This window comes from Sitodiplosis mosellana, unplaced genomic scaffold (assembly GCF_009176505.1).
Source record: "Sitodiplosis mosellana isolate CC-2019 unplaced genomic scaffold, AAFC_SMos_1.0 Smas_scaffold_1, whole genome shotgun sequence".
NCBI classification, from domain to species: domain Eukaryota; kingdom Metazoa; phylum Arthropoda; class Insecta; order Diptera; family Cecidomyiidae; genus Sitodiplosis; species Sitodiplosis mosellana.
Genome location: NW_022595244.1, coordinates 13,942,277 through 13,956,411, shown reverse-complemented (window position 1 = coordinate 13,956,411; position 14,135 = coordinate 13,942,277). Strand labels below are relative to the sequence as shown.

General features: G+C 36.9%; 1 protein-coding gene across 1 annotated transcript in view; it reads right to left on the bottom strand.

The window, feature by feature from the left end:
* Positions 1 to 14,135, bottom strand: part of LOC129580274 (furin-like protease 1) — a 103,582-nt gene that overhangs the window by 64,844 nt on the left and 24,603 nt on the right. Inside the window, exon 2 of the mRNA XM_055470541.1 lies at positions 10,078 to 11,965. Within this exon, the coding sequence (XP_055326516.1) occupies positions 10,078 to 10,590 (513 nt within the window). The 5' untranslated portion in view covers positions 10,591 to 11,965. The remainder of the gene's footprint in view (positions 1 to 10,077; positions 11,966 to 14,135) is intronic.

Genomic DNA, 14,135 nt, shown 5'->3' with positions numbered 1-14,135 from the left:
GTAAAAGAATGCACCGAGAAGTATACGAAAAAGAAGTTAAGACAAAACATACGTATACACCGTGTTTTATGGGACCAAATTTCTTGGTTTTAACTCGTAAAATGTAGAACGTAAGTTCATCTCCAGCAGCAACAATTTCGACAGCAAATGTTTGTTTCAATTTGGAAACATTTGTAAATATTTGTCCAATGAAATTGTTTTGTTATGTTTTTGGCGTCAGTTTCGAAACAAAATGACAGCGAAAGAACACCATTCAATGCACTCTCGCTGCATGTTCAATTATAGCCACTTAAGTTTGCTGTTGTTCGATTAAGACAGGCATTCTTGCCTTCTAGTGCATCATTTTGTGTCTGGTAAATATTTGGTTTAAAGTACTTCTCGTGCTACTCATTCAATTTCATGCACGTGAAATTACTCTTCAGAGTGGTGGGTGCATTGTAGTTGCCCACAGTTGTTGCCATCTATGTGACATTTGAAATCGCATTCGGTTTTTCCTAGGGGGAAAGAACTGAGTAAATGAAAATATAAATATTGTAAATAATCGCATATTCTACCGAGTTTGGATCAATACGCGTCAATGCGTGTCAATGCGCTGAATAACTAGCTGCGAATGCATGTAAATATGGTCAATAAAATGTGCGTATTTGCAACTGTCATTCCTGCTCGCCACGAACGAGACGAAGCAACAGAAGAAAACAACAACAATAACACTACGGAACGCAGTGCAAATGCCTGTGAATATTTGTCAATACGTGTCAATGAAGTAAATATACCAATAGTTCTTTCCCCCTAGGGTTTTTCTTTCCTCGAAAAATCAAATTAAGAGTTCTAGTCGAAACTTTTAAACCTCTAATTGACAATGTGGCCATCCAGATTTAAATAGAAGTCATCTTCAGCGTTGCCATGCTTTCAACGCAATTCAATCTTAGAAACTGTTCAAACATGATTATGTTGCCTCGCTCGGTCCAGGTGGTAATTTTCCATTAAATATAGTTAACGCTAACTACTCATTTGTTTTCTCTTGTTTATAATGTGCATACCACTGAGAGCAACCAGATAAAGGACTGTGGTGACTTTTCAATTTCACTAGATGTTTGAAATATTCATTTTTGGAATGGAATGAAAAAAAAGTAACATACAAACAAATCCCCAAAGCGAAGATAACATAATCCCATATTGCTTGAAAAATTCATTAAAATATGGTCGTATTGAGTCTTTTTGTTCGGTTTCAATTCCATCGTTCGCCCGAGGATCCCAAGATGGGGAAATATATGATGACAAGTTTCCGTACAATTCCGTACGCAATCAGATCAGAGATAATATACATTTTTTTATTCTCTCCACAGGTCATTGTTATATGAAGTCAGCATTTCAACCCTTCTATTCATATCTCACAGATTCTGTGGATCTTGAAATCGGATCGGTATTGCCTAATAAAAACAAAGTCCTTTTTTTAAACATCCAATCGTATGATATATTGGAATCAATCGATTGCATTACACACAAAAAGCAAAACCCAAACAAAAAATCCCCTCGAGACTTATTGATATGAACCGCGCCACTCTAGCCATAAAAACGCATTGACGTGTAGATAACGATAAAAGTCGATCCATTTTTGGGACAACAGTCGAACATATTTTGTTCGCAAATTCATAATAATTTGGTGAAATAGGTCAAAGTAAAACACAGCGAGAGGCAAAAAAAAAAACAATCACGGAACGATGGTAAATCCAATCGCAATAGATAACGTTATATTCCGCGTAAAGATAACATTATTTGGCGAATCCTTAGCTGTGGTAATTTAAAATTTGCACACGAGCTATGAAAATCAGCGCGAATACTGGCGCATGATGAGTGTAACTATGAAATTCATGTGATTGATTCCGGTCAATATTGTAAAAAGGTTGTGTTTATTTGGCATACGTGATATCGAACTAGTGTTTTATCCATCGGAATTGTGGTGTAATCTGAAACGAAGCTATCGATTGGACAATCAATTTGGTAAATATTAGGCAGAAAAACACCAGCAATTGAACGGACCAATAATTTTTATAGCGTTTTTTTCCTCGTTTCAAAATCACGCCATTCAGATTCGAATTTCCAATGCTGATTAAACATGCATTTAACTCTCAATGCAAACTGATATTGTTAACTGTAATAAATATGCAATAAATACGTAATAAAGGTCATCATTTGCCACGCGCGTACAAATGATGTCCCCTCCTCACACAGAGGATTCCGCGGATAATAGGATTGGAAAAAACATGCGAGTGAAAACAGATTGCTATTCGAGTGACATAAGGAACGTGTGCGCGCATTTACACTCAAACAAATTTGTGCTCTGTATCTCTCTCATTTAGCGGTAAATGTTTCACAATAGTAAATAACAAATTCTATATATAAAAAGCATTGTTTGGTCCAAGTTTTATATTGAATTCTTATCGCATCTGGTTAAGCGTTGATTCAGCGACTAAAAATTATATGAATGACATAGAAGTCGATGGTGTGCAATATTAATTGCATTAAACAGTCATAATCATCATGTTTACTGATGTGCATCTTGTTTATATAGATATTTACACATTGCCTGACACGGCAGAATATGGTCGATTCGATTTTACTTCAAACAGCGCTAGTGGTCACTTGACACGACTATTCAATACAAACGCTGTGAACATTTATGTAATTTGTACGCACCAGGGATGTACAATGTAGCATATTGCGTGGCATTTTTTTTTCTCCTCTTTTATTTTCCGCAATGGCCATCTCACTGTCTAACCACTCCTCATGCACGCTGAGCATTGAATTATGAACAGTTATCTCGAAGACAAATCTGTGAAATACTTGTGACGGAAACAATGGCAAACCTGTTCGATAAAAACAAGTTCTTTTTCCGATGTGTGTCCATGCAGTGCAAGAAAGAAACAATATTCATTGCACGCAATCGCACAAAACACTTACTTTCTAACACTTTCTTCATGAACGCCTCGCACTTTATCTCACATTGAATGTTTCACCGGTTGCCGAGAGCGCTATCATATTGGAGTTTTAAATTCCACTTCAATTGCCAACGAGTTTCACAAGTGCACACCGAACACACTGTTATATGATGGTTGTGGCATTAATACTGCACTTTTGTTATATTGATGTGATTAAATTCAAACTGGATTTCACTGGATTTTTGTCAGGCGAAACGAAAAAATGCGCATAGAATATCGAGAAAAAAAAACGTATGAATATTCAATGGACGTGTGTTCATTCGACAAATCGGTGCTAGGAGTCATATCAGTCGAAATTAAGATTGAAAAAGTTCCCACTAATTTGTAATGTGACATGTACAAGTACATGTAGCATGAAGAAAAACATCGGTATGTGCAATGTGCATATTGAAAAATGTGAGCTAATCACGACTACTCAGTTGCGGTTGAACGTATTCCAGTAGAAGCAGCACTGATTTGACCGAATGTGCAGTTTTCCAACTCTTTGTACAATTTCCAACATGGTTGTTCTCTTGGCGAAATTCTTGGAATTGTCGTCATTTTTTTTCTCTCGAGTACAGGAAATACCGTCGATTGCATGTGTTTTCCCTTCGGTCTTCTAACTCCGTTGAAATATTCATTCACAATGCTGCACTCACGAGTATGTGTACACTGTACAATGTACACTGTACGTATGTAAATGACAAAAAATACCGTGAAACAGATTGAATTTCCATTTTTGTACCTGCACAATGCACATCAAAATCGTATAAATTTCCTGATTTAAATATTCATTTGAAAACGACCTCACTCGAATCGGTCATACCATAAATCAAAATTACCGTACAATTTTGAATTAAGATTTCAAATCGAAATGAAATGTTATCAAACGTATTTATTACTTAAAGCCATAATTTTGATTCGCGAGCACATTTATCATTTTGGAAATGGATTTTCATCGTCCATGGAGCATGTGTGTGTATATTTTTGTTTTTACGGGTCATTCATACACAACACATTATTATTACATATAGTTTTGCAATCGCGTAAAAAGCTGATTCTTGGTGTTTTTCGTTCGTTCTTATGGTTTAGGAAAAAAAATTATTGCTGAACATAAAGCACCAACGGCAAACCATTCATATGTGAAGCAATGAAATGCGAACGTACGGCACATTTATTAGCGAGAATTTCTCTCTCCTTCATTCTGTTTAGTTCTCCTTTTTTTCTGGTGTATTCATATACTGGAGCGAGCGGAACATAGCAGTGAAGTGTGGATTCGATTTTAGCAATGGCTTACCGAATGGTACTATGTGTCGGAACAGACGTAATCAGCCCATTCGAGTCGCATGGATAGGCCAAAGTCACTGAACCAAATATATTTTTATGCACATATATACTGAAATCAGTAGAGTGAGCGATGCGCACAAGGCCATCGATTTTTTTTCTCTGTTTGTTCATATATGCTCGTTTTCATTTCTTTTCTTTTCATTTGTCAGTTGTTGTTGTCATTGTGTTCATTTTGTAATTCACATAATCCACACAATTCGCTATACATAACATCACATCGCATCGGGCTAGAGATGCGATGGTAGCTTCTTTTGTTGGTGGAATGTAGTTCTCTTTCCTAGCGATATGCCATCATCACTTTGTGTATATGCGTTTGTAAAAGTCACACAAGACAACACAAAATACTAGCGTCAGCCGGGAAAAAAGGCACGAAAACAGAAAAGAAAAGCGGAACATTTTTGTAGAGCACAAATATCGCCACGGTGAGAGAAAGAGAAAATAATAATGACGAAGCAAATCGCACAAGACGATGCTGCACACATACACACCCAAACACTTTTTAAGAGCATATAGCGAAGAGTGGCGATGAATCGAGAATCTAGTTGTATTGAAGTGTTTCGAAGAGCGAAACGATAACGGAAAAAAAATGTACTGCCGACCGAAGCAAGATAGATTCGTTTTGACATGATCGTGACCCAAAAAACTTGTAACCACAAATTATAATAAAATGTACTGTGAGCCCGTCGCGCGCTCACACACACACACACATCATCATCGGTCATGGAAATGCAAAGGGCTTTGATTGAACATATTGTTGCCATATATTACTCGACACATTTTTTTCATACGTATTCCACATTTGCGTGTTATTCACACCATGTTGTATGTTGCTGGGCAATTTGTGGCCAGTTTAGTGGTTTGTTCTGATTGAAATTTTCACTTGGCTGCATTTCGGTGCAATTAGCATACATTAAAATCAAATCGGTATTAATTTAATTAAAATTTACCACATAAATAATTGACAATCTCTCTAACTGAAGCATCCTTTCGCTTTTGTCTTGATGGTTAAGATCGAACGATGGATCTAAAATGAAAATTCTCATTACCGAGATATTGCCTTGGAAAATTACCTACCGCCTGCACACGATGACACGACACTCGTAAACAGAAATGTTCAAAGTGAAATATTTATATTCGTACATTCAGTGCGAAAGGCCGCATAAAATGAACATAAACATCGCGCATGAAAAAAAAAATACACAGCTGAATGTGAATCTTCTGTGAAATGAATTCGGTTTGATGTTGAAAACCAAAGGAAGAAGTTTGCTGTAATTCCAACTAAGAACAAACAAAGCAAGCAACAAAAAAGGCAGCGAACATGGAAAAAAAGTTAGAAAAGATAAGGAGATGAACATTTTTTCAACTTGTTAACCGAATTGTGAAATGAGAATGTTTCCCCCTAAAAGACGAGGCACAGAAGAGCGCCTCGAATAGTTTTATGGTTTGTATGTACGGTGGAGATAATTAAAAGATCGACCGACAGATATGCAAACTGCGAACATAAAGCCACCAAAAACAAAACACAGAACAAGGTAGGAGAATAAAACATATACACACAACATACATACATAAATAAGAATTACAAGATGTTACAGCAGATGAAGAAGACATGGATTTTCAACAACATTTGAGCACGAGATTGAGAGAGAGAGAGAGTCATCGAGATCGTGCATGTGCTGGCTGCACATCGGATATAAGCGGCGTACATGTAATTAAGTGCATTTTATTATTTGTTTAGAAAACGAGAAATAAACGACGGTTCAGAATGATTTGATGTCGATTTAGATGGTCGTAAATGCAGAACAAGACTCGATGGTATTTCAACAAAACCGAGTCGTTTTGAGCAGAGAAAAGAGTGAGAGAGAGCGGATCGCGTTGTGCGCTAATGATGTGTTTGTTTTCTGGCGTAATTGTGCACAAACTTGAGGTATTTTCAACTCTTATCTATTCGCCCAAAAATTAAATAATGTTTAAACTACGATAAAATATATTGCGGAAACAGCAAACATTTACATATATTTTAATGTCTTCTTTTCACGGGTTGTATCGGTCTTAATTGCACGAGTGCATGTTTTATGCCATTTGAATTGTATGGAAATGCTCGAGGGAGTAAGAGCAAGACGGGAAGAAGCAAATTTGCGTCTTGTCGCTGCTGGCGTTGACGAGTGGAAACAATTTGTATGTATAGCATTATATGCACCCATAAACCTGCTGTCGTACGGTTCGTTCGCCATTTCACGGTTGGCACTCAGCCAAAAAACAATCAACGCCTTTTTCCTTTTTGTCGCCTGGCTTTTATCATTATTGCATTGAATATCGGTTTCTGTATACGAATTTCTGCAATCGAAATTCATTTATTTCGATGAAAATCCTGTCACACACATTTCGCAGTCGCCGACAAAAAAATATTAGTTTAAATTTGGCTACCGTCAATCAGTTTGGCATAAAATCAGTAAACAGCTTAAACGTCCGATTTTCGAAATCAAATCTGCTGAAGGGAAAAAAAAGCAAGCAGCAGCGTCGTTGATAGCGACAAGCAACTTGGATTTTCTAATGAAACCGTACGCTATGTCAACCATGAGATTCAAAAAATTCTCGTCGTTCGCTTTTCTGTTTCACACTTCTTCTGAACAAACTCTGTTTGAAATGCAAAAGTTTCTTTTCACAAAATCCCGTCGTTCGCTCAAATAGTTTGTAAATATGCCATTTTCTTTTCCGCACAATTTTCTTCTTCTTCTCGGTTCTCGCATTCCTTTTGCATTATTCTTCGCAAACTCAGTGTGCAGTGTTTGCAAATTTTACCGTTGCTGCACATCGTCAAACGCTTGTTCAAGATGAAGTGTTTGGATTTCCATGCGCCAGAATAAATTTTATGTTTAATTCACATTTTGTTGTATTTTTTGGTGTATACACCCGAACCTGTCAAGATCCAGACTCAAACATTTAATGCATACAAATTAAAATTTGCAGAGCAACGCTACTACTACTGATACTGCTGTTGCTCGGCTTGTTGTGAGCCTTTCATTTTCGAACAAGAATAGTAAAAGCGTGAGGCAAGGGAAGGGAAGCACTCTTCAGTGAGAATTGAATAATTTTGTCTATGTATGAGTGTGATTGTGTGTAAGCGCACTGGGAATATTTGGCATGTTTTCGCTGTGCAACGAACACGTGTTCGTCTTGTTGTCATTCTTGCTGCAAATCAACATTCACTCTCAAATGCAAACAAACGTATTTCCGCTGTTTTCTCCGGGCGTAAGAAATTACAAACATCTTTTACAAGTTTCAAATCTTGAGCTCAACTGTAAGCATATATTTATATTCTAATAATATGCAATGCAATTCGAATGTACTCACAAACACTAGCCCGTTTACGACGTTGTTCTGAATCGTTCAAAAATGAGTGTGTGTTGACTTGAAAAATGCAGCCAACATAAAACAGCTCTCAGTTTGTTTGGGAAAGTAGTTGATGGAAGTGGAAGAAGAAGTGGAATTGAATGCCTGTATATGTGTGTGTGTGTTTGTGTGCTATATGTGGTTGTGTTAAATTCATCGCGACTATAAATTAGAGTAATGGGCTATATAATGAACTGGTGCGCACCATACCACAGAAGTGAGAAAGTAATTCGTCGAAAAGAGAAATCACACGAAAAATCACATTCATCTTTGCATCATGCATACGACACACGAAATATTTTTGTTGCATTGCACAAGCAAACACACGAATAAAATGTAGACTATCGTGATGTTGGCGTTTCATCGCTCTCTCTCTCTCTCTCTCTCTCTCTCTCTCTGCAACAGCATCAACTGCTTGTCGAATCGACTATGTTGATGGAAAGAAAGATGAAGATAAACAAACCGTTTTGCTTTTTTTCATTCTTTGTAAACAAACGAAAATTGTTGATGCAGTCTTGAAAATTTCCAGCGTTTGATGCAAATAGTTGGATGCACTCACTTTTCTTTTTGTCAGCGCATTGTCATTGAGCAAACGGCTCAAATGTTTTAATTTGATAATTGGATGCAAAGATTTTCCGGCAAACTGTGAAGTGAAGCGATGTAATTTAAAACGGAAATGAATGAAACTCATTTTAGTGTCAGTTGCTGTATAATTTTCACAATCACTAGACAAATTAAACGTCAAAGTAAATAATTTCCATCTTACAAAATTAAAACGGACTTTTTTCTATTAATTTTCTTTTTTTTGGTGACCATTTTCCACGAATTCGAGCTGTTTTTTGCGTGACATTCGCTCATTTCAACTCGCACAAAATTATGATGAAAATTGTACAAACGAAAGAAGAGAGAAAAAAAATGGTGGGCGTCAATTATTATGCTCTTGATGTCACCATTTGTAAGACAAAGGCGATTTCCTTTGATCTCTCTAGATTGTTTTTAGAAATGGCGTCAGCGAACGGACACATAAAATTTAGACCAAGGAAAAACTTTGCTTTATTTTTCGATTGTGTGATTTTAACGGTGCGAGGCACATTTATTCAGAAGAGAAAAAAAAAATGTGAACATTACTGAAAATGAACCGAAAACCCAACCGATGTGACAAATGGTGTGACGTTGACTTTTTTCTATGAAATTGCGTTAACTGGGTGAATGATTAAATTGTGAAAAGCCATTTCCATTAATCACAACACGCAGCCACAGACTCTCTCAAGACTGTGTTTCATATGGCATGAGAGATTGAGGTGTGATTTACTCAGGCGTTTCGAGTCGCACAACCGTTGAATTATAACAGAGTGAACAAACATGTGAAAAGTGTTTGTCATGGAATCATTCGTTCGTTTGTCTGTTTAGTGTTGTTATGGTTTTTTTTGTTGTTGCCTAAAATGTATCTCTTGTAAATTCGGTCGATTTGTATTCCTTTGAGAATATCGGTTTGGTTGTCACAAAACCAAACAGTTGATGTTTTGGATTCCACATCAGCTGCAAAACATTTAAACTCGATTCAGATGTTTGTATCAATGCCTCACTAATGCGCACGTCAAACAGAATTACGGTTCAGATTGATAACGGAAATCTACGACGAACGACTTCCACACTGATCCGTTTCCCATTTCAATCAAATCAACGAAATGGATGAACAGCACAAAACACCACAGCGAAAAGAAAAACCGTCACTTTTATCACAGTGTATGCATTTAGAGAATACATGCGTATTACATACGTAGCGCCCATCACCAAAAGTAATGTACAGAAATCACTTGGAAATGAATACGAAATGCTAGTCGTCTGGTATGCTCTAATAAATGCATGACTGACAAGCCAAGCTACAGCAACGTACCGCGGCTGTTGTAATAACAATCATTCTCTTTATAAAGAAATCCACTGAGAGAATAAGGAAAATGCTTATTACTTTTATAGAAACGTACTGAATCATGAATGAGCATTTCTGAAAAAGGAAATCGTTATAAGCAGGAAACTATTATTATCGTTAGAGTATAAAAATAAGGTTGTTACAAATGAAATTCTATATCATGTAACAATTGCAAATAATTTGATGTAAAAAAGAAATAAATAAAATTCACAGAACTTGTATCATTTTTAATTCTGAGTAGGAATGAATTTCGCGGAATCCAATTTGAAAAGACGATCAGTTTTCTTTGAAGCAATAAGCGTCTTATTTCTCCCATTCGGTGTTTTATTTTCAATTTAAATTTTCATTCACATTTTTCTCGAAATCTTGACAAAGCAGCATTGAATTTAGAAGAGAAAAAAACATAAAAATTTAATAACATCGACTCACCTTTCCTAAATTCGTAAAACCAAGGTCGCGTGCAACGCGTTCAGCCACATGGTCACCGCCTGGAATATGAACGGCCCATGTTGATGTGTAGTGTCGGTCGTTGGAAATGTCATCGTCGCCGATAATTTGGTGTGAATGGTATTGGCTCGGGAGATCATTCGCAGATGATGGTGATTCGGCAGCCACCACAGCATCATCAATTGGCGGATGGATTAGCTCATCACCAGCAATATTCTTAGCGGCTATTGTTAAATTACTTGTTGCTAGAATCGGGTCACTTAATACTAAGCTCACATTTTGATTTATCACTAGCCAAACGAACAACAGAACGGTCTTGTGTAGATGTGTTCCAATTGTTCCGGCAATCAACGACCTGCGTATGTTGCTGCTATGCCCATGCTGTGTGGCGGCGTCCTTTTCGATTTGACGCATATTCACGTCGGATGTCATGACGTCACGTTGTTGACTGTGTTGTGTAGACAACTGTGACCATCGAACAACATCACTTGTCATTTTATTTTGGAAACGAAACGACTTTTGCTAACTTTATTTGAAATTTGCTTTTAAGGACCGACACAGCACTGCGCTTTACCGTCTACTCACTGTCGATATCTATCAATCAAAATCAGCACAAACGCAAATGTTGCGTATTAAATGCTTCAGCACGTCGTTCTAAATGTCTTCACACACTTACTAACTTTTTTTACCGTACTTATTGAGTCATTTTGTGGTCAAAATGTTAGCACTTTCATCGAGATAGAGTTGTGTGTCACGAATTGCTTTAGTTGAATTTCAAATCGATGATCAATTTTTTTCACAACTTCAAACATCATTTGCAAACAAAATGTTCCATCACGAAAAATGTTTATTCGGTCGCTTCAAGAACATTTCCAATTCGGAATCGATTAACGAATGTATCACAATAGAAATTCGAACAATACAGCGATAAGATAGAAAATAATTCCGATTCTTGGTTGTCTGTCTCGATGAGTGAAGAAGAAAAATAATTTACATTAAGATGTGAAGTTGCAAATGGAATAGAAACTCTTTTTTATCTACTATCTGATTAACCGCTCAGTTGATTAATTTATCACATGTTTTTTTTTCTCTGTCTCTCTCTCTCTGCTTCGAAAGAAGTTTTTTTTATTCATCCACTTCCCTTCTTCTTGTATCGAAGTTTACGTAAAAAATTAGCTTCACTTCACTAGATTCGTTACTCTTTTGCTAACTGTTCATTTCGTTGATGAGTTGCTCTCATCAGAATGATATGACGTGCAGTCCGCCCAAGCCCGCGAACACCACTTAATTATTTCGCGTTAGCTCGTTTGTGTTTCTTTTTCCTCTTGAAATATTTTACTGGCTCACGATGAGAACGGTTTGTTTTGAACGAAAATTCACGAACAACCTAATTATCGGTAGATGCCGTCAATTTTCTTTTTGGGTTTGAGTTCGTTTGTATTTTCGTGTTTCACGTATTTGATTCTAATTTGATGTAGACACCTTCGATAAGCCAAACGAAAAAAAGAATAATGAAGAACACAAGTTGATGACGAGACGAGCTACGCGCAATGCGATGTGAAAATTTCGAATCGGTGAATCATTTCTGCGTTCGGATAAATGAACTCAGTCGCCGTTCCTTCGTTGCCTAATAGAATAATTTGACGTAGAAACAAAAAAAAAACAGTGAGCGTGTATGTGTGTCTACTTTGTTATGTCTGGACGAATTGGTCTCATCATAAGGTTCGTTTTACAGTGGGGCAATTAACGTTGATTGGATGCTTTGATCTACGATGTTCTCCTCAATTTCATTTTTTGTCGATCTATGTCGGTGTACTGGTGTCGATTGACTTTTTTGTCCTCCACTTATCTGGCCCAGCTTAATGCAAGTCTGAAAGAAAGAAAAAAAAATGGGGAAAATAATTATTTAATTCGATAATGAAATTCGGATGAAACGCATAATCTACAAATCGCCCGTCACACAAGCCACCACATTCAATGTGTTCACTGTTCATTTCACAAGTAAAACCACAACAAAACATATATCGCTTTTGACGTCAACCATTGAATCGTTATGCGGTCATTCATTTTTGTGGTATTTCAATTTGATTACTACAAGTGAAAAGAACTACAACAGTGGGGGAATATTGGATTAAACAAACTTTGCTCGATGTGGAATTTCAAATTTTATGCGTGGGGCTGATGGCAGAGCGGAATGGAATAGCAATTGCGCTTGATCGTTTTGCGATGATAGATGGCAAAAGATAAGCATCAATTTTAATATGTCTCTTCGCGAGGATGAATTGACTGATTGAATCAGTTTAAATGAATATTCTAAGCGGAAGATGAGAAAACGAGCTTGAAGGCCGTTATCAGTGAATTGTATTGCTTGTGTTTTGATTCTTGGAAAAGACGTTAAAACATAATGAAATTACTTCATAAAAATAGCGTTAAAAGCAACATTATAAATGGCACAAAAACATGCATCGTACGGACGATGTTGTTGCCGTTTTTTCTCTCTCGTCTTTCAATTTTGTCAGCAACAGTGACATCGATTTGTGCTTAAGTGAGGCAAAAGCCAGCATTTTATGCCTTTTATCACGTTAATCGAAATCAATTTCGTTCTTTGCACAACAGCAAACAACGATTATGACGATACTTGCACACGCGTCCATAAAATTTATAGAGCATTTTATGAACGTAATTTTGACTCGGAGCGCACTCAACTCATTTCAAATTTTAATTTTTGTTGCTGTTACTTTTGTTGTTGTCATTGCTTCAAGCATTCATTATATTGAATAGCCATCGTTTATAGGTTCCATTTCATAAACGCGATCTGCTGATCAGCTTTATTCGAACCAACAGTAGCTATTGCTTGGCGCATCCACGGATTTGGTAAAACAAAAAGTTGTAACCGTTTAATTGAAAAAAAGAATGAAAACTTCATTGAAAAAAAACTGAACGAGTTGACAACTAAAGTTGTCGAAAAAAAAGAGAACGACGAATTTTTCGCTCAAGTTTTGCTGGAAAAGGTGCAAAACGTGTATGCAGCGCGATGCTTGTACAGATTCTCCGATTTTGTGGAAAAGAAGTCTGAGTCGTGACATCGTCTCGGCACATACAAGACGGACGAAGAAGGCAGCAGAAAAACAGCAACACCATAACATATCGCAATCTATTGGAGAAGAACGAGTTGACAAAAGCTACATGAATTCATTTAAATGTGTCTTTTCTGCTTTTTCCCGTGATTCGTAGCCATTTATCGTTTTATGTCATCTTCGATTCTGCAGGTCGTTATTCGTTGCATGGCATCGTATCAATTGATGTGTGCGCATCGAGTCGAGTGCATACAAAAAGTTAAATGTCAAGTGCTCGAGCAATTGCAAAATAAACTCAGTCATAGAGAAAATAGAAGGCAGGTGATTGTTTGATTCTTCACTTTTTTTTGCTCTTCGTATGAAAGTCGATTCAAAAGATGGAGGGAGAGAGAGAGGGAGAGAGCAAAAAATAAAATGGAAAGTCGTATCTTGAATTGATCGGAGCAGCATGTAATTTATTTCAAATCGAAATAGTGAATGCGCATAAGTGAACGTTTAGCACGAATGATATAGTGCATGCAGAGTAAATTCTTCGTTTTTAATGACAATGAAACCTTTTGTAGACAAGAAAAAAAATCCTTTCCAACTCTGATTCGCCTTTGTTGTCGTTGTCATCGTCGTCGATTTTTTTTTCGTTTCTTCTCGCATATTTTATCGTTTGTGCAACAGACAACACAGACATTTGTACTATTGGGAATTGTAGCTAGATTGGTGACGATAAATCAAACAGCAAATATTACCTACGGTTAATGATATTACAACAAGCTTAAATGGCAGAGCATTCCAGCACGTCGCTAAAAAAAACTGTGAAATAAATCTTGTCGCTTGTTCGAAAAACCACAATGACAAAAGGGTACAGAGCGTTCGAACCACAAGTACGACAGCATTAACAATTAAATGTTTGCGCAACTTATTAGCAGATTTTTAGCGAGAGAAAGAGAGAGAGAGGGAGAGAGAGAGAGA